The 26,395-nt window shown below is 34.8% G+C and overlaps 2 protein-coding genes across 2 annotated transcripts; one reads left to right on the forward strand and one right to left on the reverse strand.

The window, feature by feature from the left end:
* Positions 1-474: 474 nt before the first annotated feature.
* On the reverse strand, positions 475-25,595 carry LOC119082389 (opioid-binding protein/cell adhesion molecule homolog). The gene is made up of 11 exons (XM_037191917.1): positions 25,325-25,595; positions 6,711-6,808; positions 2,332-2,500; positions 2,221-2,259; positions 1,958-2,116; positions 1,772-1,900; positions 1,637-1,714; positions 1,131-1,334; positions 976-1,050; positions 782-915; positions 475-709 (listed from the first exon to the last, which is right to left on the reverse strand). Exons 1-10 carry the CDS (start codon positions 25,425-25,427, stop codon positions 827-829), a joined length of 1,143 nt encoding a protein of 380 aa, XP_037047812.1. The 5' UTR covers positions 25,428-25,595; the 3' UTR covers positions 475-709; positions 782-826.
* LOC119082385 lies at positions 19,962-22,201 on the forward strand. The gene is made up of 6 exons (XM_037191913.1): positions 19,962-20,338; positions 20,396-20,627; positions 20,687-21,057; positions 21,121-21,292; positions 21,348-21,692; positions 21,776-22,201. Exons 1-6 carry the CDS (start codon positions 20,195-20,197, stop codon positions 22,069-22,071), a joined length of 1,560 nt encoding a protein of 519 aa, XP_037047808.1. The 5' UTR covers positions 19,962-20,194; the 3' UTR covers positions 22,072-22,201.
* Positions 25,596-26,395: the final 800 nt, after the last annotated feature.

A 26,395-nucleotide genomic window follows, 5' to 3' on the forward strand; every position in this document is an offset into this window, starting at 1 on the left:
ATTTGAAGACTATTTCTACTATTCATAATATAATCCATGTCACACCATAATATTCGAACGATGTTAGAAAGCACTCTTCTCTACCACCTCCTTCCCCATTTTTTTTTAATAGAAAATGATGCTGAGCAATATGAAGGATCCGAATTATTTCACCAGTGTAAATATACAGAATATACTTGTAGGTCTGACGTATTTCTATTTGTTTATTCATAATAATAATCCTAAGGCTACGACAGCTAATATTGTTCAAATAAAATAAGGAAGTAGCTGCAAGGCTGTTTGTTACAATAATATAATTTATACCAGCTCTATTTTGGGTGTGGGGTAATTTGGCACATGGTGCTAAAACAACGCACTTTTCAACTACGTAAAAGGTGAACTCGCACACAAATTTTCGATACCAAAATTTTGTAAAAGGAGTCATGACATGGCTAAAAAGCATTTGCAGTAATAAACTTGCGTGTGCGAGTTCACCTTTTACGTAGTTTAAAAGTGCATTTTTTTCGCACCGTGTGCCAGATTACCCGATACCCTATTTTGTATTTACGTACTCAATGCTCTATGCTCTATTCGTTTAATTTTTTTTTTGTATAAAATTGATTTTCACGAGCATCCATCTCCACTCCATCCGTTAGTTTTTCGTTTTGTTAACCTTTCGCAGACGACAAGCATATATCACCAGTAATATTATATCGAATCTGTTGTACGTCTTGTAATCGAAATATTTTGGAAAGATTACTATAAAATCTGTTACTTCATTTATATATAATAGAACACCAACCAGAGGTTATTTTTCTCGTCGCTGTCGATAATAGATGACACAACATTATAACGAATATGTGATAATTAAAAACGGTATCAAAAAATTCAAATTGTATACTGAGGGTGTGGTTGTACAGTTTTCGACATCCCAATCTGAAAGGTGCAACATTAAATCCTAGATCTAGCAAATTTTTACTTTTGAAGTATAATCACCGCTTCGATTGATTGAATTGTCGATTTGACTAGCGGGTTGATTGGAATTTGAATCACTAACCATTTTCGATTTGTCTGTTAACAAAAAAAAAGGTTTAGCGGAAATAAGTCGTTTTACAAAAATTTTATCGATAGCCCCATTGATTTGTACTCACGATACAAAACGACAGTCTTTTCTGATTCTCCAAGGGCATTTTTTCCGACACACTTATATTCGCCAAAGTCAGACTTATCCAGTGGTCGTACAATCAATTTCATTATTACTTTGTAGACGTTCTCCATTGTTAACGATTCGTATGTTCCGCCTTGAACATACTCTTTATTATGCAGCCAATAATTCACAGAGTTTGGATGTGATTCTGCGGACCGATTAAGTTTTCAGATTATTTATTTAAATAGGGGTAACGATGCACCGACGGTCAGCATTATCGAATCTGTTACTTCATACGATCGATACTTTTGCGACAGGAAATCTTTTACTTCACTAGTTCAACGTACATTTTACTATCAAAGAACTCATTAGGTAAAGCTCCCAGCTTATTTTTATCGTAAGCTTTTGATAATTACACAGATGACGTCATTCTTTCCCATCCAAAATTTGCAATCGTTCAATCGTTGCATACCTGACACCCGTCATATATAGTAAAAACTTTAAGTTTACCTGTCACACATTCTAAAAGAACCTTTTGTCCATAAGCTGAATAAACCACTTCTTCTCGAATCCAAATGGCAGGGAGAACTGTTGACAAAAAATCGTTAATGCAAATACGTAAACCAACTAATTAGAATCACAAACAGTTCACGACCAACATAACACGTTTGCTTATTGACGGGGGCACTCCGTTAGACGCTATACACAAGTATGCGCCCATGTGATGGCGATTGGCTTGTTTCAAAATTAGTCTGGGTCCCTTCACGCTGAAAACTAGTGAAAATTACTTAGTAGAACACCTTGACACGTTGATATCGGGCCTTCATTTACTCTCTTTGCTTTCAACGGAAAGCAATGGCTTTCCTTTCTCTCGACGCCACTCTATTGTTGGTAGTGGTGATCCTGCTGCCGCACATGTTAGCGTCACATTATCACCTTCTTGAACAATCATATCGTGACTGGTTTGATAGTCTAAAATGTCTGGCGGAACTAAAAGATAAAAATCAATTGATACTCAATCACGATCAAAGCACTTGAGTAGATATAAAGTCAACTGCAATACGTTCAGACAACTCATATACTAGTAGACTCACCTACAACATCCAAATATCCGGTTTGACTCTTCATAGGATCTAATTAACAGTTAAATACGAATTATTCTTGTGGAATGGGACAACAATAAGGAACACAATTGATGGATTTACCAGTATTTATTTGACACATGTAAAATCCCCGATCTGATTCTTTCACATCACGTATCCGTAATTGCCAGATGCGGTTGTCGGAATGTGTGATGCCGATTCGGTGGTTTTTTGTGATTACATGATTTTGAATCGTTAGAATGGTTTGTGTATCGACACGCAAAAATGCGACCTGAAAAATATATTTTTGATTTTTTAAGAGGAGGTTGACTATAGGTACTTATACCCGCAATAGTTCACTACAAGACTTGTAGTACAAGTTACTTCTGCTTAGAGAGTGCCCACTCGCTTATTTCTAACGTCGCTTTGGAATAGTTATTTGTTCAACGAAAAAAGAAAAGTTGTAAATGGTATTTCTAGGGTGTGTTTGAGGCCAGGGCGTAGCGAGAGACCCACAATTCACCAGAGGAAATGCAATTTCAAAATTTTTTCCTGAGTTAAAGACAAAGTTTTTCACAAGAAAGGCTGCCGAACATCGTTTGCCACATTAAAACCGAATACTAATTGCTTTCCAGCGGATATACGATCTGCGAAGCATGAATTTAAACGAATTACGAAATAAAAAATTACAGTTTGCCCTTGATTCGACTCCTGTCCCCACTGGGATTCGATCCGGTGACCTCTCGCTTGTGAGTCGAGTGCTCTACCGTTCTTATCAATGTGACGGGCAAAATGCAGTTTCTCAAGTCGCTTCATGTTTCGATTTGGCTTATTGTTCTCTGTTTGACACTTGATTAACGTACAAGACATCTATCATCAAGGCTTCCGAAGTTTTTGCGGAGGGAAGAAAATCTCGATACACAAACTACAATCGAAACATTGAATTGTGTTGTTGTGGCTTCGTCTCATTTCTGTTTTCGTTCTACTCGGCTCCGCCTCGGTAGGCTTAGAACTAGTACCGAAAAATTAAAGTTTTCATCACTCGTAACCAGGGACTATTTTTGAGAAATCGGATTTCTCAAAATACTCAAAAAGTTCTCAAATTTCTCAAAAAAATTCTCAAATTTTTTAAAGCTTAAAACATGGTTTAACAATGTAATTTTATGGGCAGACAGTAATAAAATTAACCAGAGAACTCGTACAGTCGAAAAAGAGTAAGAAGAAGTAATAAAAGCCTTCGATATTCAGTTTTCAAGTATTTATCAAAAACTAGCTGTCTAAATCAGTTCCAAAAACGTTTAATATGTCTACATCGTTAGGCACGTAACAAAGTTAATTTTCCTAAACTTTATTCAGTAGAATAAGAAAAAAAAATTGTAAAATTTTGAGAAATTGAAAGAAATATCTCTCAAATTTCTCGAAGAATTGTCAAAATTCTCAAAAATAGTCCCTGCTCATAACAAAATCCTAACTCCTAACTCCTCACTCCTAACTTACGCTGAAAGGATTTTTTAGCGAATTCGATTCCAGATCTCACCTACCTTGGTCCATGAAACCCTTTCCGACTCTGCTGTTCCGTAAGTTTTTCTGGCACTACTCTTATCCTTGATGTCTGACTAGTACCGAAAAAGAGTATAAAATCTATGGCAATCCAACATAGTCATCAGAAGCCCATGCCTCATAGACGATATTACTTTGATTGACTCTGGACTTTAATCTAACTTTACTCATCATCAAAATGTAATAATTTCAAAATATTTTTTTTGATATTGCGAAAATAACGAATTTGGCCACCAGAGACATGCATAGTGTAACTAAACTAATTAAATGTAGAGATGTGAAAAATGCATAACAGAACTAGAGATGTGCGGGCCGACCTATTTTCAAAACCCGACCCAGCCCGGCCCAGACTAATTTTTAATGCCCGAGCCCGACCCGACCCGAGAATTTTGTAGTGAAGACCGGCCCGGCCCGACTCGGCCCGTATATTTTTTATTGAGCGAAAAAACCTAAAATTGGCGCGCCTAACAAGTGGAAATCGTTCGGTTAGCTATCGTTATAATAATGTAGTCTCACAAATCTATCGAACACTTGAAAGGAAGCTTACTCTCGGACTGTACTACAAATTTTCTTTAAATTTTTCTTCAAGTTTTCACATTTTTTTAAAAGACTTTAGTAGAGTGCTGTACCTGCACTATATATCAATAAAGTTTGATTTGATTTCTGCCACAAACACTCCAAAAACGAAACGTTGAAAAAAAAACTCATTGACCGCTTTCATAACAATTATTGCACTCCTTTATTATCAGATTAACGTCGCTGATGTGGAACGTAGACTTAACTAAAATTGAAACAAATTTATTTTTAATGATCTACAGTTTTATGTCTCTAGCACTAAAGCTGTACACAGCAGAGAACACATTTTGTTTTCTGTTGGAAAATATCAAAAGAAAATCCGGAATGTGATATAAAATAGGCTCCATATACAATATATGAACAGTAATTGAGACTTTGGTGGGTATAATAACGCAAAATTAACGATTTAACTTTCAGTGCAATTGAAATGAGTGTACAGTTTGTTCATTGCTGATAATTACAGAGGATAATGAAATAATTCAATTTACATTTTATTGCATCGACATATTTCTTTTACAGTAAAACTGTAAACATGAGAATATTTCTATGAGAAATGAAAAATTCGTTATTAGTATAATAGCATATGCCATAAACTGTTTTGCGCATTTGCGATATAACATTTGGTTTTCGTCCTTGTAACGCGATGCCAAAATATACTTAATTGTTGTATCGTAATAAAAGCAACTTAAAGCACAAATTTTCAGGGTCAATGCATTCAAGTTAAAGTTTAATTTTGTATAATATTTCACGGACGACAAACATACCACTAGCACTACATTATCGAATCTGTCTGTTCTTTCGAACGAGGTGTTCTTTACAGTTTGAAACAAAATCTTTTACTTCAATAGTTTTAACATAGATTTTACTATAAAGTAATGTCATAGCCTGGTCCAATTCATTGTCGATTGCCGTCACTGCCGATATATAGATGACACTAAATTATTGGTGGTGTAGACCAAATCGTCGATACAGGAGATAAAGTAGGTTAAAATGAAAAATGACAAAGATAGGGACCATGTGCAGTAGCCCTACTCACGTTAAAAAAATGTGGTTCAGATCCTTCGGAGGAATGTCGATTTCGTTTCATTATCGGAGACTAAACAATTCTCCAGAACATCATAATTGACAAAAAATTGTTTCTGAGTCGCGCAACGCATTCAAAGTTTACATTGAAACGCATAGAAACGCATGGTAACGCATAGAAACGCATGCATTTTCGATTGCGTTGCGCGACTCAGAAACAATTTTTTGTCAATTATGATGTTCTAGAGAATTATTTAGTGTCCGATAATGAAACGAGATCGACATTCCTCCGAAGGATCTGAACCACATTTTTTTAACGTGAGTAGGGCTAATGTGCAGGGCCTATTTTAAGGAATTTAATTTCCAAACATTTCCAAAATTTCACAAAAATTCTTAAAATTTCCAAATTTTGTTTTCTGTCAGATCTCATTCCGAAGTAATCAGTTAAGCTCAAAGACATGAAAAAAAACTAAAAAGACAGTAAAAACAACATTTACGATGCAATCTGTTGTGTTTTTAGATGAACTGACGAAAAGTGATGGAAAAATTTGAGAATTTTTGGAAATTTAATTTCCTTAAAATAGGCGCCATCATGTGATACCAGGATAATTGATAATCGGTATCTGCGTAAATGAAAGGATTAAAATGTTTGACATGATTTTGTCTAGTTGTTTCCAACTCGTTCGAATAACTGACGGAGTGTCTATAAACGGAACGGAGTAAAACGTGTTTGACATGACATAATAGAGCATGCATATGCAAATAGAACGAAGATCTATGGGACATTCTGAGTTCGTGATAGAAATTGCGAAACCACCACTCACTGCAACCAGTTAATAAAATAATAGTCTCTATTTTGTGCTTTGTTTATCTATATATCTCTCTCTCTTTGCCTCTCTTCATTTTCCCATTTTCACCTCTTTATACGAAAATAATTTATTATTTTAGAAGTTTATCAACTAGAATAAGCTTTTTACGTGATAATGAATTTTCGCTTGTGATTCCAACCAACAAAAAAAAAACTTCCGACACGAAAGACATTCTTTTTCATTGAGCAAAATTAAAGATGATTCCATACTAATAATAAAAAACTCATGAAAAAAAGAGGATGTCGCGTAAACATTAACTCATTTTTCATTCAATCTAAAGTTTTATAATATGTGCTGGATTGTCACGGGAAAAATGTGATTATTAACAACAAAAGCTTTTTTAATTAAACAAACTTTTAATGAAGTTGAACACGATAAAATAGTCTACACGGTTTATGGTCTAGCCGTATAGTAGTGTACAACGTATATGTGCGGCATCTACAAATTATAAAATTAAAAAAAAACTTTGTTTACCTTGAATGCGACAAGATCGTGAACGATACAGGTCAATACTGCTTCTCTGCCGACCGGCACCGTAACATTTGATATGGGAGAGCTGAAATTCGGATCACCTGAAGGAGTGTAATGATGGTTACAGAATTAGTTTGCGATTATTTTTTAACTGCTTCAGCGTTCGTGGATGGATTATAGATATCTACAATGCATTACATTCATTTCAGTGAAGGGAAAACAAGGGTGACCAAACCACATACATTATTATGCGCGAAACAACAAATATTTAAATGGAAAAAATTGTATTCAGAGAAAACGATTCATAAATAATATATAATTTTTATTCGGATAATATTCTGGTTGCATGTTTGATTTTGGCCATAAAAATGCGACTGAAATACAAAACCATCGCACCATCGACAGCACATGTAAGTATTGTTTTGATTGTTTTTATCTGATTTTATGTTTCTTAGAATTTTTCCTTTTTTTTCGTATACTATTAGCGAAAAAAATCTATAAAAATGCTATTACAGGTTGTAAAACAGAAAAAGTTCTGGCGCAATATTACTGCTTTGACTGGGAAAGTTTTTTTTTTGCTTTATTATTTAAAATTAAGGAACATAAAAATACCACTGGCACCAGTCCCACCAGTCATAGCATTTGGTTTGAAAAATCTATCGCTACATTATTTTACTTATTAGAATTATTATAAAATATGAAAGCACGAATCGCTCTCTTCTGACGAGGTAAAATCTTTTTTTTTTATTTGAGACATGAAAATACATTAAGGAAAGTAGAATTGTATTCAGCTTGATGCATTTCTATTTTTAGAAAAAATATGGGGCGGAGGTTTCAGTTTCTTTCTTATTCTATATGTTCAGAAAGATAATTGTACGGTTGAAGAACTTGAATTATGTATGGAACACTAATTCACGATTGGTTTGAAAATAATATTGAAACAAGGTCACGAGATCATCTCTGATTTTTCCTTTATATTCTTGTTGCAAGCCTTCAGGTATACTATATTCAGTTTCCGGATGACTACCGTTAACTTTAAATGCAAACAAGGCACTTTCATGTACGCAAACAACTACTCTTTATAACGTGGATTTTCTTTGTCCACAACGATATGTTTCAGATTGCATTTCTTCCAGTTCTATATAAACAAATTTAAAAAAAATCAGTTTCCGGATCTCCCGTTTTGGAGAACCGGTGTACAAGACCGCATGGAGCGATATTTTTATTGTAATTAGCAGAGGCACTAACTCTCAATCACCAGAGATTAAATTTACGACATTTTTAATTTGCAATATGTCCCTGGAAAAGTGACTTCGGCTTATTTAGAAGAAGGCATGTTGCAGTTGCATCTGATAATAAATTTCACAAAAATCATATAAAGTGCACAAAATTTGAAAAAGGTTGTTTCTCAACCGCCCGATGCGCCTTTCACTTCCAGCGCCCCTGGGATTTCATCGCCTTTCTTAAACAAAGAAAAACCTTTAAAACCTTAACAGAAACGTAAAATCTATCTTAAAAAATTTGCCTGCGACGCTTCCTACTTTTGTTACCTTTTATTCATAGTTCAGATTATATCTAGACTGTGATTCCATTTAAGTTACTATATTAGAAAATCTATGTCATTCTCTCTTTTTGTTCCTACAATTTTCTTTCAGTAGAAGCGCGATTGAATTGAACGCGACTTGAAAAAGAACTCGCTACTCTCGCATTGTAGCATAATAACTTGATTACACACCAAATGTTTCAGTTACCATAAGTGAAAATGATTATTTCAGATTGTTTTTCAGAAATTGGTCCAAGATAGTCCACTGAGGATTTTTGTGTAAGAACTAAAGTCCTCACACCGAATCTTTTTCTACTTTGTCGATTTTTTCGAAATTTCATTCATCCGAAAAATTTTGAGATATTCTACAGTTTCGGGAAGCTGTTTCACCGTCAATTTAGCCTTTATTGTTTAGCCAGAGCCTTCGAATCGCACCGTTTTTGCTACATATTTGAACGAAAAAAGTAGGGGGAAGTCGCCGTACTCGAAAGTCCAAAGAATGTAAGTGCAGTGCACTTAGTGCATGAATAGACTTTCTGTTTTATAAGTGAATTCGCGAAAGTTCATATGAAAATATAATAATTATATTATAATTCAAGGGTGTTAAGTACGGTTTGAGAAATATACACAGCTATGGCTCATTGGACTTTCCTGTGTAATTTGTAGAACAACTTTTTTCTTTCGTGCCGTTCGTGTTCGCCCTGGAGACCTCTAAAAACACGTCTGCGCGTGCAGCTCGGAAAACGTGTTTAGACCCGTACGAAGTACTGGGGTCTTATGCGTTTACGCATACGTCCGTAACACGTCGAATTGGACTCCCTGAGTAAGGGGAAACCTATTGTGGAAACCTACTGTCCGTCTGTCCGTCTGCACGATAACTTGAGTAAAACGCACCCGATTTTGGAAATTCTTTTTTTTCCCGTTTGGTAATGTCAAAAGACAGGCTAAGTTCGAAGATGAGTGATTTTGGATCGACCCCTCCCGAGCTCCGGACATTCAAACGTTACACTTGTAACTGATACATCAAATAAACGGTATTTACAATACCGATCGACAAAAAAAAGTTTATGGAAATCGGATGACCGACTCGTGAGTTAGACCCCTTGGTGTGAAACAGGCACAGGGCGGCAAGCAGTTTTTGCTTGTAGGTCGGCCACATTTCAACATATTTCGTCTGTTTTAGCTTTATTAGGTATTGACCGTACCAATCAGGGAAAAAAAAGTTTTTGAAATTATGTTCTCCGGAGCGTGAGCTAGGTCTCTTGGAGTGAGCTCTTATCTGGCTACTCGGCCGTACAGTGAACGTGGAGTATTTTGTCAATATCTCGAGTAAATTTTGACCGAATTTCATGATTTTTTGTTTGTTTGAAAGGTAGCAACGAATGTAAAGCGTCGGTAAAATCTCCGGTCTCCTAACAAAATGGCTGCCGGTGGCCATATTGGATTTTAATAAAAGTGATATATATTGGGAAAATGGTACTTAGAGTGTTTCTGTTAACATTGAAATAATTTGTTATGTGTGTGGGGTGTTTCAGGCATTCCATATATGGACATCTATATATATCTATATTCACATATAGTGAGCTATATACAGGCATATAGATCTATATAATAGCATATTCATCTGTGAAATGTTTATTTATAGGAAAATATAGGTAAATATAGCAATATATAGCTGTTTAAATAGGAATTTATGAAAGTTGACTTCGTACGGGGCTGTCTATATTGCCTCCGGCAATTTGTTTGTATATGCTAACAAGGCAAAGAAAGATAATGTAAGTGATTTTAAAGGGCGAATAGCTTTTCAGTAGAGAATGAAGTAAAAGAAATGAAGAGTTTCACAGTAAAGGCTTTTGATACGAATAGGTGTTTCGTACGGGTCGGTGTTAGCTATGTTTTTAATATAACTTCCGAAAAGTAAATCCGGACGGGGTGTGTTTATGGTCATTTGTAGGTCCCAAAAAGTTACACATTTTACAATAACTTATTTTTGATTGCAATTTGCCTTCTAGAATTTTTTATTCTCAAAAATTGAACATTTGCCTGATGGTCTGTAGGATATTACCAGCGATCTTTTAAAAAACTTATAGCATAATGTCATAGCCTGCGATTCTTACTTCAAAACAATATAAAGTTTGGCTCGGTAGGGATCCTACAGAGCGGTCGTGGTCGTAATAACTAATCAAGAAAATGTATGAGAAAATCCCTTGTTCGGTAGAACAATTAACAGTTACGTAGCAAAAAAGCTGTGATTAATTTTTTATTTTATATTCATCACTGATCTTTCGCCTTTCCGTAGACACCCATATGTATGAACAGTTCCAGAAAATATGCTTTATCACGGCAAATAAAAATGTTTCATCAACTGAAGCGAAAAATGAATAATTTTTCTCGCTCGCTTCGCTCGCGTTCTTAATTCATTACATTATTTAACAACTAAGTGTTTTACTTATACGATAGTGTCACTGTATATATAGGTGTAACTCATATAATTTAGCTCATTTATCGAACACAGCCCCTTTGTTCGAAACGCCCGATGCGCCTTTCGGTAGCTAGTCCGGACCTGACCATATACTTGGGAACTGGCCGGAAGTCAAAAGTTTACAATGATAACATACATATGCAATGGACGGATGGGTAATGTACAGATTTAATTATTATGCCGATTATGCCGTTTTTTAAATGAACGAAAAATGAATGGTGAAAAATACGTAAGCAACCGAAACTGGAAACAATTCTTATAACCCGCCAAGAAAGAATTCTTTAAAAATTTGACTAAAAATGTCTATAGAAAAATCATTAAACTCCCCTCGGTGCATTTTACGGAGATATGCCTCGTATTTTCGTCCCTATTGCCTCACCTATTTGTCGTCATAAACATAAAACATAACAAGCTAAAACGTCCCAAAAGACTATATTTATATGGAGTTTAACGACATACAATTTTGATTTTTCTTGACGTAAACAGTGCTATTATATACATGTTATGTATACTATATAGGAAAGAAATGTCATGGAAAAAGGTTGTCTCATGAATTCGATAACTCGAACAAATGTTTTGGAAACTTTTAATAAAGATTCGAATTACATTATCAAAGATGAAAGAAACATTTAAATTTTATTGTTTTTTCATGTATTTATAGTGAGTCTACTTCATTTTACCTTTGAATTATAGATTATTTTTTGCTCGAATTTTAGGTGAATTTTAAAATTATATTGCAACCATGCGAACGTCCATGTATAGACGACACCATATACATTAGACATTAGGTGTTACATATATATTATATATATGTAATGATATACCTAACATTTCAATTATCCATGAATAATTCTCCCTATAAAATTTGTATGAATTAATTTGCTACGTACAAAATTCCAGCAAAAAACTAATGTGAATGTTCACATGTTCAGTTAAAATTTTAAAATGTTATACCGTGACATTTAGAAGTTGATTATTTCTTCTTTTAACCGAGGGTGGTGGGCTCGATAAAAAAAAATAATTTCAGAAATTTTAACGCAAAAATAGTATTGGGAAATGGTATCCTAAACATACAATACTTTAAATATAGCATCGAAACCTTTTTAAAGTTGTTTATCGTCTGTTATCGAGTGTAGAACTGTAGAACTTTCGAAGGTTTTCGTTGACTGTTTTTTCTTCTTCATAACAACCATCTCTATGTGTCTCCAACTAATTATATGCCTCCATACAGATTAGTGGGGAGCTCAGAGGGGTTTTTTAGTTTGATCTCATGATGCTAATACCTTACTACAATTGCCTGGTTGCTAGGAATCTCGCGCCGCTTCATTCACAATAATTAACATTTTGACACATTTTGTGAATTATTGTGAATGACGCGGCGCGAGATTCCTTAACACCAATTGCCTACAGCTGGAAATTTGCCTACTATACTAGAAATGCCATTACATGTAACAAGTAAACGGTACCATTGTCCTACCAAGGATAGTCCCAGTATTCGATAGATTGAAAATGTTTCGAAGTTTCTATGAATTTGTGAGAAAGAAACCAATTGCAATTGGTTCAATAGACTATGCTTCGATATGCGAATATGAAATATTTATTACAGCTTTTTAATGGTATTTTACATGCTTTTGTTTTCCCTAGGGTCGAAAACACACCAAGGAAAACAAGAAAATTGGTTCATTTTTCAAAAACATGTACAATCCGATAAAAGTTTCGTTTCCGTGTATTTATTGGCCTCGGCTTCGCCTCAGACAAAATTCACACAAAAGCTCTACTTTTCAACTTATGTAGTATGTTACGTCACTGTTTGTAAATATTTGTTTAGGTAAGTGTGAGGCTTGCGGAACGAGCCGAAGGCGAGTGGAGTAATCACACGTGCCTAAACAAGCATTTACAAGTAGTGACGTAACACATTTTACATGTTTGTGGACGGTAAGTGCATTTTCAATGAAAACTAGGGAAAGAAATAGAGTTTTGGTGTGAATTTTGTTGATCCGAGGCGTAGCCGAGGTCAATAAACATGCAAAAACTTCATTTTTATACTGAGTTGTGTAATAGTATTTTTCCTAACGCATGCTAAAGGGCTTTTTAAGTTTCCAGCACGAGCCGGAGGCGGGTTCTGGAATCGAATTTGCTAAAAACGTCTTTTAGCATAAGTTAGGAACAACGTTTTGTTTATAGTGGGCCGGAAATGAGCGACCAAGTCACGATATTTCAGCACTAGATAAAAAATGGATTTTATCTGTCTACAACGATAATCTCGAGCTTATCCCTCTAGGGAGTTTTTGTTTATCTCGATATATCTGTTCTCCCCCAGATAAAATATGATATGCACCTATTGCCAGACTGTTATTTTGACGTGTAGGTATTATGACCCACGCCTTCGGCTAGGGAAATAATGTCCTACACGTCAAAATACCAATCTTGGCAACAGGTGCATAATATATATTACATACTGTGGGCGTCGAAAGTAGTGCTTCAAACATGAAAAGTGCTTTGCTTGGATTATTACTTCAGTTCTTTGCTCTTATTGCTTCATACTTAGCTTTACGGTAATATATTGCAAGATTCTGTCAAAATATTTTATTAATAATCTCAGGTGTTTCAATTTAACCTTTCACAGACGGCAAGCGTTTCATTAGGATAGTGGTCGGATCTGTTTGATCTAAGTACTGAAATATTGAATAAAAATCTTTTACTTCAGTTATTTACATTTTTCTGTTTCTATGTAAGACAGTTATCTAGATCTTTTTTCGTCATTATCAATAACAGATACCAGCAGATACTATTAATTCTGTGACCGTCGGTTAGATGCTATACATTGAGCCCAGCAATTTCGTTCCAGCGTTTATCTGTACTAGGAACTTTACGATGGAATGGAAACATATAAAGTTATCTTGTCAGTTTAATTGCTCGTAAATTCACCCCAAACCATTTAGTCAAATTTCATTTAAATATCTTCCTTAATAAACGTTCATCAAATGAATAATATTGAAAGCACATGTCAGAGTTTATATACACACAGTATCTTTCTCTTGTTCACCATAAATCAATGCAACCCAGACATTGCGTGTTTTTCATCAAAAATATAAATTTTTTTTTACCGTTTTCAATAATGAAAGAAAATACAAATTATTGCTAAAAATATTTCAATAATTCTATTCTTACTATGTATACTAATACGCCGTATATACGCTTCCCATGTATGCCGAAGCAGTGCATAGTTAGGTATATATCATGTCGAACAAGAATATACGAAAAAAAAGCCACAGTAACGTTGACTGTGGGCTAAAAAGATGTGTTTAAATGCCGCATATATAAATATGATGGGAATGGTGGAATGGAAAAACAACAACAACGGCAACAACAAGACCGTTGTTATTCAAATTTTCCGTAAATACGGGAAGGAAAACGCGCCAATAAATCACACTTTAAAGGTGGATAATGGTTTTTCTTTTCCTCACGCGCCATTCTCATTTCAAAAATATAATTTTATGAATTTAATGACAGGATTTTAGCTCTTTCTGTTCGATTCAATAACAATGTGAAAATGGGCTTTATGTTTTCCTACGGTAATCACCGAACCGTACACACAATGCACGAAATTGAGATATCATTGACATATTTTATGTGGGGTCCTTCATTTCATTCTGCGAATGATAGATGAATGGTCGGAGTATGGGAATGGGTTTGTTATAAATAAAATCATCAAACACAATGGAAATCTTAAAATTTAATTGACGTTAACGGCGATCATTTAGTGGTGGGATATTTTGCAGAACTGAAAACATTTTCTTTCTTTTTCATTTTTCTTATTATTTTATTTTTCCAACGAGAAATGTATTTGATGATTTACGACGAGCCAAATAAATTCGACAAATTTATGAATATTCTCATCCGTTTAGCTAGATAGTCTTATATCCCTAATTTAATAATAATATAATTTCTTCAGCACATCTGCGTGCGTATTTCGACTTCGTGTTATCATTTTTTCTCCTTAAAAATGTGCACACTTTTTACGCTTTTTTTCCCGTTAAATTTCAACAAAACCAACTGGAAATAAATATTCCTCTTAATAGGTTTTATAGCGCGCGCCCTTCGGTTGACAGAATGAATGGATATGCCGGAGCATGATAATATGATGATGTTCTGCTCTGTGTGCGGTGTAACTTCTTCGTAGACTGTTTTCTCCGTACAATATGTTTTTCGGGGACGGAGTTTAATTGGCATCCGAAAACCATTACCACATAATCAGCCATTTGTGGGACATACTGGTTGAGATATAACAGAAGACGTTTTTATTCATTCAATTAGGAGTCTAATCTGTTTAGTTTTTAATCGGGGGTGAAGCGAAAAGAACGTTATTTATTGATAGCTTGGATGCCATTCAAAGGGTCAAACCATAAATTTGTAACGAAATTTTACAAGGTCCCACCTGTTGGGTGGGTCAGATCCCTTGACTGTCTGAACTACTCAATAGTTTTTGTATCTGTAACTTAGAGTAATTATACCTAGAGAGGAAATTCGCACTACGAAAAGCGGTCCCGACATCAATGTGTATGAGATACATTTACGTAATGATTTACGTAGAGCTTCTACCAATACACTCACATTTGAGATTTCTGTCAAAATATTTATTGACGTTGTTCATCGAAACAGTCTTATGCGTTGAATGTTATTTACTTTTAAATTTCATCAGTGAAACTTACAAAAAATAAATAAAATTGCGATGGTCCATTCCTGTTCTATTAAAGGGTGTATGTCCCGCAGTAATGCGAAGTAGAAAACATTGTTTTTCTTAGTAATTGATGTGCACATAACCACATTCTTGCATGTTGTCTCCCCAGCTTTTTTGACATAGTTTTCCGTCTGATCAAACCGATTGCAAGAAATGGAAATAAATAATTCTTCAATCAAACAATCAGCAATGTTATGTGAACAAATACACCAGAGTATGTGAAAATCACTTCATGGAAAGTGACATCAATAGAAATAATCACAGATCCACGTGTTGGATGTGGTTTCGTTTTGTCTCAATGTTTTGTCTTTACTAGCAATAGGTCGGATCTTCAGAATAAATAAATTAATTCAACTATCAGTCAATTGTTTATTCGAGGGACAGTGCAAAAATGACTTTTGTTAAAAAATAATACAAAAAAATTCCGACAGAATCTGTTAACTTGTCTTGTATACCAAATTTCCAAGCGAATTTGAGATATTGGGGGATCGTAATTTAAATTAAACGCCATTGTTCTTAATCACAGAAAATGACAGTCCAGCTATATCACTTATTTTTGTATCAAAATTTTCACAAGAAAAAAGTAAAAAAAATGATTGGTAACTTAATTCAAATTTTATGCGCCGAAATTTGCCCTCTTAATTAAGAGGGCAAACACATACTACCAAACATTTCGTATTTGATGTTGGGACCACATATTTTACGTAATTTTGTTCGAAATTTCCTCTCTAGTTATAATTACTCTAAGATCTGTAATGATTTATTGATTAATTTCAATAAAATGTAATTTTAATGGTAACAAAAACATAATTAGAGAAACGACTACTCGAACGGTCTTGATCTCTCATCAATAATTTCATTCTGTTTAGTTTTACTGAAAATCTTCGAACGTTCTGAAACGATATACATCGATACTTAATTTTAGCTTCATAACTATATTTCCTGATATACATACAAGTCTGGTTTTATGCTCACAAGAGAGTTATTAAAACTCCACACTCGGTAATTTTTGTTTTGTTTATTCTCTTTCGCATAAAATTATATAACAAGAAAAGTACTATTGAAACATCTACAAAAATTCGTTACGCAACAGCAGCTAGATCGTTAGGACCAACATAATCTATCTTGGAACCTAACCTCAGAAATTCCATTCTTCATCAAACTGTTTTTTTAAATTGGTTGATCATTACTCCACATTTCCATTCATTATTAATCATAGTGATCGTATTACGTACGATGTATTTTCTGTTGTAAGACCCATGACTTACAGTCAAGGGAATAAATAAATTAAAGTTATTTGATTAGTTCGTTGGATATGAGTAAATAAACCTTTCCGTTCTACAGTTTCATTAGCATTAATTATATCTATAACATTTCACTATAATTTAACCGAAAGAGTAACAGATTTAATCATTATTTCGCGATACGTTTTCCTATCTAAAATAGTAACTTTGGAAAATGTTTGGACAGGTGTCAAGCGGTGACATTAAAATTAATCGGATGAATTATTTACAAATCTCGATTCAGAGTTAAAGTATACAGTTCAATTAAGAGAGGCGATACAGTTTACATTTCTCCTGTTATCTAGGTCAAAGCACCTAGCATGATAATAGATTATTTGGTGTGTCAAAATAAAATTCTTTTTAATACCATTCACACGAATGGTAGTCAAGGGACTCTTAATCTCAAAAGTAAAGGGACTCATAACGTCAAAATCAAAGCAAAGTTGACGTTTTGTGTTAGTGGTGTATGTGGCATAAGTTTTCAATGAATTTCGGGTCATAATTTTCATCCGTGCGACGTGAATTACCTTATTTTCTACAATCGAGTGCAGTGAGGAGATAATAGATTGTTGAACAAAGTCTAATTAAAAGTAATTTTTTTCTTAATTATTATTGGTAATGATCTCCTGATCATTTTAGGCCTAAAGAAAGAAAAAAGTCGGCGGGCGGTTTTTGAGATAAATTGAATTTATGGAGTGGCGGTTGTGTAGCATGTCCAGATATGAATGTAAGGCGCCAGAACAAGGATTTTTTGGTAGCTATAACACCGTATATCAAAAACCGCCAGCCGACTTATTTCTTTCTTTAGGCCTAAAATGATCAGGAGATCATTACAGCCAAGGACAGACAAAAAAAGTGTATTTTTATGATTTTCGTGTTTATCGATTTCAGCTGTTTTAACAATACAAATTACAATGGCAAAATAGCTGAAATCGATGAAACACGTATAGAATAAAAATGCACTTTTTTGACTGTCCCAGGCTGTACCAATAGTAATTAAGAAAACAAATTACTTTACATTATACTTTTGATTAGACTTTGTTCAACCAGGCCCCATGGGGAGTTTTTTTTTCGTGAATAAAAACCGTTATTGACGCCACTTACGGATGAATTAATGGAAAGAATGTGGAAGACTAGATCAACAAAAAAAATACAGACCTCCCACGCCAAAAATGAGCTCCTTAATTCAGGAATAAGGAGGATTTTTTTTTTAAATCAGGAGGATTCAGGAGTTTTTCATAGTCATAAAATCAGGAGATTCAAAGAAATGAACGCCAAAACTATTTAAAAATTTAGGAAACAAAACTTTTACAAATAAAGACTTTACGAATGACAAACGATACGGTTATGCATTAATATGCTAAAGGTAAATTTTTTTGTGGAGTCGTAAAGAAGAAGGACTAAAACAACAATCTAATTCGTTTGTCAAACGTTCTAGCTTGGCGACAAGTGACTTATAATCTGTTTCATTAGACGACATTTTTAGAAAATTTACTCATATTCAGCTTGAGTCGTAAAATTTTTATGCCCGTTTCCAAAACCATCATTAGAGTGGGTTTGACAATAGTTTTCTTAAAGTTTATGTAGGAATGTAAGGAATAATGAGGAATTTTTGAAAAAGAAGGATGTGAATTAAGAAGGTTTTGATTGACGTGAAAAAGTAGGTTCAGAAATACTAAACAGCTACTTATGCTAAAAAGTGCACAAAATATTTAAGGCTCAATTGTGAAAAAATCGAATGATTTGTGTTCACATTATTCGTAGTTGTCTTCGTCCGAGCTTCATGTATGTATCCACAGCCCGTTGCCAAATCGAAACGTGAAAAAAAACAGAATCTGATTTAATCTGCGAATCTTTGTAAAATATGAGATTGATATGCGATTTTCTCGGGTAATACAGTCTTACATATAGTGTTAGATCTAACCGAGGGGGAAATCACTCTTTGATTTACACGCGATTTACATGATTTACGTGATTTACACTACAATTACCTGGTAGTTTCTCTTAATTTGAACGTGTTTTATTTTCTCCTTGTTGGTCTGAACATAATCGACATGATAATTATGAAAAATCCTTGATAAATGTAGAGAAATCCAGTGATTTGTAATTCGTGTAAATCACGTAAATCGTGTGCAAATCTCGTGTAAATCAAAAGAGTGATTTCCCCCTCGGATCTGAAAGATCACTTCCCACTTAGAAGAATCAATCATGCTACTATGTATAACTAGAACACTGTTGTATGGGGTTGCATTCTAAATGTTTTTTCAGATACAAGATCAAATATTTGAATAATAGAGTTACACATTGAAGTCCAGCGGTTGAACTCCTTGCATTTAATAATTCTTTCACCTTGATAGAACTATTCATATCACAATGATTCTCTCTAGGTCTAGCTCATACAACGACATTGAAAGTGTTCTACTGTTCGTAATCAATAATTGGTACCTGTTTGGTACAAGTGACTGGATATAAAGTAATATGTGAGCGAAGCGAATGAAATTTGTTTATTTAAAACGGTTGTATTCACTAACGTTCTAGTTCCAGCCAATAAATGTGCATAAGCTTGTGTCGATAATGAGGTAATTTTCTGTTTTGTCGAAAAAGTAGGAAAATAAGGAGGATTAAGGAGGGTTCATCAAAAATAAGGAAAATAAGGAGAAGTGGGAGGTCTGAAAATGACTCCATCCATTAGTTTAAACATGAACTTTCTTATCAGTTTAGCGAGTAAGAGTTTTTTTTATGTTTTAATTTAACGGTTTGTTTGTTGATTTGTCCTAAAAGCGATCAATCTTTTTGCCTAACTAATTTATCCTAAGTTTTGTATTTGTTTTATTCTGAGTTTTTTTTTGTATGCATTTATTTATGACAAAGCCCAGTGTGACTCTAAAAGCCTAAACGTTGACTCTATTTTCTATTTGTATTTTATAAGAATTTGGACATAGTGTTCCGCACAGAAATCAAGGAATGATTCTTTAGGGTTATGGAGCGAAAAAACAGATTTTTTTGAGAGGAACCCCACAGATTGTTTGGTTGTTCCTTCGTTTGTACGAAGAAGGTCCTTTCCTATGTAATATAATGAAACCAAACCATATAAGGTATCTACGAAAGTCTAAGCTCATAGTCGTTTCTTTTATTTCATCTTAGCAGCTCCATCTAGGTTTGAAAAACCTTCGAACAAATGTCACTGTCATAATGATGTCATAATATTATTAATCTCCCGGCACAAAATATTTTGTTTTCGACATGTATGGCATAAAAACACCAATTTGTAAGTTATTGTGAAAACATAATCTCTGTTCGTAACAAAAATGACTCCAACAACCGTTTATTAAATTGGAAATTGGACTAAGGCGAGTCGAAGGGATTCGGAATCATTTAAGTGTTTTTGATTAAAAAGAAAATTCTTTGAAACCAAAAACTATATTTGTAACTAATATTATGGCTGTGTGCCTTTCAAGCCGTATTGTGCCTTCAACTCACAAAATTTTTAACTTAACTTACTTTCGAAGCTTCACTTCTAAACATGTTCATCAGATGAGCAACACCAGCAGAAACATCACTCGACCCTGCTCTACACATTTGGTAAAGATTATGATGAAATCCATCATACAACTTTTCTGATTTAAACTCTTACATAAGTTAGTAGACACTAGAAAATGTACGAGTATCTTGTGCACTAGAACTTTTACGGCAACCTCGTGCGTTACCTCTCGCAATGGAAAAGGTAGACGAGAAACTACGTCCATGGAAAACACCAGGCTAACGGAAGTAATCACCATTTATGAGAAGCTGACAAAGTCGAAAGGTCGTGGTGACGGGGACGTCTTCCGTTTTACAGACGACACAAAATTGAGTCCGACACCAACAATAGGTTAGCTGCATGGACAAACGTTTGTCATGTGTTTGAGACTATTTAGCTTTTATTCACAGATGCAGTGGCGGACGAATCTGCCACGGTATTGGACTTTTCCAAATTTCGAGATATGTACAATCAAAACTACACCTACTTCTCGGCGGCAACAGGTCTGATTCAGGCACATGCACTGCATACACTACAATGGAAGTACTCCACATCTAGACCAACTGAGACAACTGATTATTCGGATTTGATTTTCAATTCCAAGCAATTCTGTTTGGGCATCGTTAATCCTACGGAAGAGGATTTGGGTCTACTCAAGTCGCGTTTTCATATCCATGATCTCACACTAAGGGACATCAGAGAACAAAATACGGAGGAGAAAGTCGAAGTGTTCAAAAATTATACATTCATTTCGTTGAAAGTGTATCTGGAAGCACCGGAGGTAATTTTGTACTTCCTGACAAACTAAGTCAGGTAGTTTTCACATCAATTTCAATGCATTTAGAATCAAACGGATGCGTTACCACGAGGAAAAAAGGAAGATTTGAACATCCTATTGTTTCCGGATTCAGAAATTGCAATCATTCTACATTATGGCGCGCCTTGGCCAGGTTTCAAGGATATGTTGGGCTTTCTTAATCTGCTATGCAATTACGGAAATTCGAACTTAACTCCTGGTAAGACGTTAACAATGCAAAGTTAATATCTTATGTTTACGAAATCATTCCGTAGATTGGGTATTGTTTTCGATTATCATTGAGCTAACCCAGGACGCCAAATTTGGCGTGCAACAATTGGAACCCAAAATTTTGAATTTAAAAGTAGCCAACACCGATCCCGTAAACGGTCAACCCCGTCTGTTAACTGGCCTAAATGGAAACGAGACCGATCTATCACAGGCACTAACAAAGAATTTCGAAAACGAATTTGAAATCTACAAAATCAATCGATTCATAAAACCCAAAATTCGAGTACTCAAGGAACTGGAAGAAAAAGGGAACGCGCGAGTCAGTGCAAAGGTTTTGACTCTACTAGCAGGCGCGAGAAAAGACATGGAAGAAGTTGGAGAAGTTTTAGGTACAAAAATTCTTTTCGAACGGATTGATTGATGGGGAATGATTAATTCTAAAAATCAAAATTTCTCAATCCTTTTCCTACAGACAACTTCAATCACATCTTGGAACGGTCACAGGATACCTGTCTTACCTTAGCAAATATTCGTCAGTCAAAAGAGGCAAACGAAATGGGTCGAATGATGAAACGACTGTCAGAAGTGGCGCTCCTGTTTTTACCGTTGCAAGCAATAGCTGGCTTGCTTGGAATGAATGTTAAGATTCCAATGCAGTATTGCGAGAGTACGTTACCGTTTTGGGGTATCTGTGCTGCATCGTCTGCTTTAGTTATAATTCTTTATCGGATTAACCAAGCCGCAAGTAAACGTCCGAAATCGAAATGAAATCAACCATTGGTAAAACTAAAGGTCATTTAACTCTGAGCATTTAACTATGAGCTTTTTGTACTTACACTGTGCTTTGTATTATCGAATTTTACACAATTTTGGGTATTAAAACAATTAATTCTTTGAATGTGGCATTATTATTTACAAGAAGAATGGATCTACTCGAGGTTCAGTTAAAATTTTTCTATCGATAGTATGTAAGGACCTAGATAGGAGCAGTTGATTTTACAGAATGATCACAATGAATTTTAAGTGAGAACAAGATAGTGCTTGCCGATGCCGATCTAACTACTGAAATACGTTTTATTGCACGCCCCATGCGAAAGTTGACCAAAACACGGTAGTTTGCCCTTGCGGAAATGAACCATTAGATCAACAATATTTTCGGTCCATTTTACGTGAATTCCTTTGTAACATTCAACTTACTCACGGAACAGCAATAAACCAGAATACTATGAATGCTGCTACGTCATTCATTGATTAGGAATTTTTTTTTTGTGATACTCGCAATCTCACTCGCTTGTTGTTGAGCAACAGAGCAACTTGCTTCGCCTCGTATACTGAACTCCACACTTGTCGAAAGGAGCTTGTTGAACAAAATGCACACTTGCCTTTATCGAGGTTCCTCTTCAAATCAACCACTCCTGTCTGAATTTACTTTTGTAAGTCGTGCATAGAATCATAAGTGTGTTCGAAGCAGCGACCACAATATTCTGAGTCCAGTCGAAGGTGGAGTCTCTCTATTCAATAAAAAACCTTATCGGTGTTGACAATCTAATCTAATTCTTATATTTTTGTATCGACTAACTATAGGACGCACTTATTAAGAATTTTCAATTGCAAACATAACAACACAACGCAACAAACATTGAATTACAGTCCCTCCTTTCTTGTCATATGAAGAGTGAAGGAATCGATAATTAGATAGTAATTTTTAGTCTCGTACGACGTGTCAAGGCTAGTGATTTCACACTAAAACTTTTGGAATTTAAATCTCTGTGATTTGCTGGACTGTCACCAAGTCTTATCTGATAATTCTTGGCTAATAAAAAAAAATCTGTCTGGTAGTGACTGGCTCAGTCTGAAGTGGTGAGCAAAAACGATCAAGCGGAATCAGCCAACCGGAAAAATGGTATTTTTGAAGGTATTAGAAAGTTAGTAGAAAAAAGTAGGTGGAAAGTGAATGGTGGCGATAAAGAAAAAATTGGAAACAGTGGCAAGCATACCTATTACGAGTATAATTGTCGAGTCGGTTACGTTTTTGGTGTAAGTGCTTTCAAGAGACTGATTCGAACGTTTTCATTTTACCAGTTTTAGCATCAGTTCCTTGTTATTGTATATAATCGAATCCGTATGTTACCGATGACGGCGACAAAAAACGACGGGTAAGCTTTAACTAATGTATGTTAAATGGTATGAAGTAAAAGATTTCGCATCAATCTCTTGAAAGTTGTCAAATCAAAAGAAATAATAGACTCTGCTGATATGCTCGTTGTCTATGAGCAAATTAACCAGAGTTCATCGCTTTTTTCTTTAGCTGTCGATAATAAACGACACGGCCGTCATTGAAAGGTTTTCAATATATCGGCTAGCGTCCAAAGTGCATGACATATGAATGGTTACCACGGTTACATGGTCATATAAATGGAGTGGAGGCGTGTAAGACGATTAAATATAAATATTTACCGATTTTCATGATTTTTTTTTTCGTTTCAAAGGGAAGTTTAGCTTTTTCGGAAAATGCTGACATAAAATTTCGGTCTCGAAGGGATAGCTATTTGAGGAAATTGTAAAATTTTTATTTATGGAATTAAAGAGAACGGATTTCAAATTGTTTCAGCTATTCCCTTTCAGTTGGTAGGGTTAATGGCTATGTGATGTAATACCATTCATATACGTAGGTGTGTAAGTACAAGCATTTATGCAATTTGGTATATTCGATGAATGAAAACGGCTGAAACAGGTTGAAGTCGGTTATCTTTAGTGTTCATAAAATCATATCGAGGCAACCGTGCTTTAGCCAGGTGTTCCACTCTGACTTCGTACAAACGTGGAATTCTATAAATTAGATTATTCTGATGCCCAACCAATACTAGATATTCTCTTTCCTATAATATAAAGTTTAATGTTTTTTTTACATGCTTCTGCACCGAAAACCGTTCATTTCATCAATGAACCATTTTTCTCGGTGTCCTTAGCATTGAATATATTGTAAGTAACCTGGACTGGACGAAAAATAAAAAGACACGTTTTCGTGTGGGGTGGGTATTAACCTCGGCTTCGCCTCGGATCACGCGGAAACTTGACTTTTGGACTTCTCCGTCCTTGAGCCGCCGTTAATATCTATTGTTTGTCTCTCTACATTTTCTCACACGAAAAGTTCCAGAGACTTGAAACTTGGCATATCGACTGCCGAGGACAATCATTTTTCATTTTCATGCGTTATTTGACGCGCGAATATTGTTTGTTTGTTCGTTTGGATCTTGGATGAGCTGTTTAAACAGGGAAATTTTCTTTTGAGTGAAAGCGTAAAAATATTTTTGAAAGGAAAATATTCAAATTCTTTCAAAAATATATTATTCGCGAGCGAAGCCGAGAGCACTCCACTAGTAAAAATAATAAAAAACAAAAAATGCGATAACTTTCTACAACTATCTGTATTTTGTAATATAACTTGCAATGCACTTTGATCAATGTGGCTATAATGCATTTGTATAACAAATCAGTAACTGGGTCGTGCAGGAGCTACTCTTCTATAGTCTCTCAAGATATAACATCAATTAGATTCGATATATAATGCCGTCAACAAATCAAATCTAATATTGTATTCATTTCTGTTTGGCAAACATGGACAAAGCGATTCTACGGAATAGCCTCCAAACCGCAAATGCTAACGAGGGACGTAATATTAAGTGAACTGTGAATTGTTAATTGAATCATAAGTTCATCAAACGTTGCAACCAGAATATTTTCGATTCCTGGTAGATCTATTCGAATTGTATTCGTCTCTACCAGTAATTGCTTATTGCGATTTTCATTTGTATAACTACCGAAAAGTTATTGCATATAAAGTAGACAGTGCATTAAGGGATATGACACCCTTCTCTTAACATAATTCATTTCAAACTAATTTGCAAATTCTTCAATCATAGAATTACGTGAGTGAACTTATCGAGTACATATTTGATTGATTTATCTACCTCTACCGAAAGTGCATTTGAATTTATATTAGCCAAAGACATCATTGTACCTGGTTCTGATGATATCGAGAAACCCAATTGCAATGTGCAGATATAGAAAATAGCTAACAGCCACATCCTATGGGTTCCACAGCAATTATACAACGCAAACATTTCGGTAACAATAGTGGATTATTCAAAAATAAAAAAAATAAAAATTTTCACAGAAACAACACATACAGTATACGGAACCGTAAAACTTTTATTTATTTTTTTCAAACACCGCAAAATTTGCATATACACACCAGGACACTGGATCTTCACACGTCCTCAACGGTCGGATGTTTATGAGGAAACTGTTTGTATTAAATTTAATAAACAAATCCAACAACAGTCCTTTCAGTTCGCGTGGTCTTGGCTATCAAATCGCATGCGCTGAATTATATATCACATTACTTCGAAAAACGTAAAAAGAAATCTCCAAAAGGCACTCATTTCAACAGCTGAACGCGATTTGATATCACTGAAATCAGTCAATTATAGCCAACAATAAAAAAAACATTTAAATTATGTTAATCACTAGGTTTATGGTCGGTTATATAGAAATATTTATTTTTAATATTGAGAGTATGTTATAATTGCGAACCGTGGTTTTTGAACTTTGATTGTAGTTTTGATGTTAATATAGTTGTAGTGGGGTATAAAAGCTCGCCAGTGAAAATCTGCGACTAGACTTTGATGTTTTTCGGAAATACTGCCATTCACCGTCAGGCAAATTATATTTTACACGTCGATTACTGTCAACGTTATTGTTAAGCTCAGTAAGATATTATAAAGCTGCTTTAGAAGACTAAACAAGAGGTTCAGGTTTCAGAATCAGCGATTAATTATTGACGAGATTACGATTTCCACTTATCATAATTGTAAGTTGATGCGAAACTTTAAAACTTTAAGTTGACTCTCCATGTAATGCTCTTTGTATGGAGAAGTTTCATGTAATAGCTAGTTATAAGTCTGTTAGTGATTGTTATTGGAGTATCGTTTCGTGTTATACACAATACTTATTTGTTCACCAATGGGATAAAATAGTAAACTCTCCAACAACAGCGAAGTTTACGGTTAGAGTGAAGTGAGAGAGAAAT

This window comes from Bradysia coprophila, unplaced genomic scaffold (assembly GCF_014529535.1).
Source record: "Bradysia coprophila strain Holo2 unplaced genomic scaffold, BU_Bcop_v1 contig_415, whole genome shotgun sequence".
Lineage (NCBI taxonomy): Eukaryota > Metazoa > Arthropoda > Insecta > Diptera > Sciaridae > Bradysia > Bradysia coprophila.

Excerpts from the sequence above, each read along its gene's own strand:
- LOC119082385 (XM_037191913.1), top strand. The coding sequence starts at position 20,195 with ATGGCTGTGTGCCTTTCAAGCCGTATTGTGCCTTCAACTCACAAAATT. Across the intron at positions 20,628-20,686 it reads GAGTCCGACACCAACAATAG|ATGCAGTGGCGGACGAATCT; the intron begins GTTAGCTGCATG and ends TTTTATTCACAG. Across the intron at positions 21,058-21,120 it reads TGTATCTGGAAGCACCGGAG|AATCAAACGGATGCGTTACC; the intron begins GTAATTTTGTAC and ends CAATGCATTTAG.
- LOC119082389 (XM_037191917.1), bottom strand. The coding sequence starts at position 25,427 with ATGTTTGCGTTGTATAATTGCTGTGGAACCCATAGGATGTGGCTGTTA. Across the intron at positions 1,335-1,636 it reads TCTTTTAGAATGTGTGACAG|AATCACATCCAAACTCTGTG; the intron begins GTAAACTTAAAG and ends ATCGGTCCGCAG. Across the intron at positions 1,051-1,130 it reads AAAGACTGTCGTTTTGTATC|ACAAATCGAAAATGGTTAGT; the intron begins GTGAGTACAAAT and ends TTTTGTTAACAG.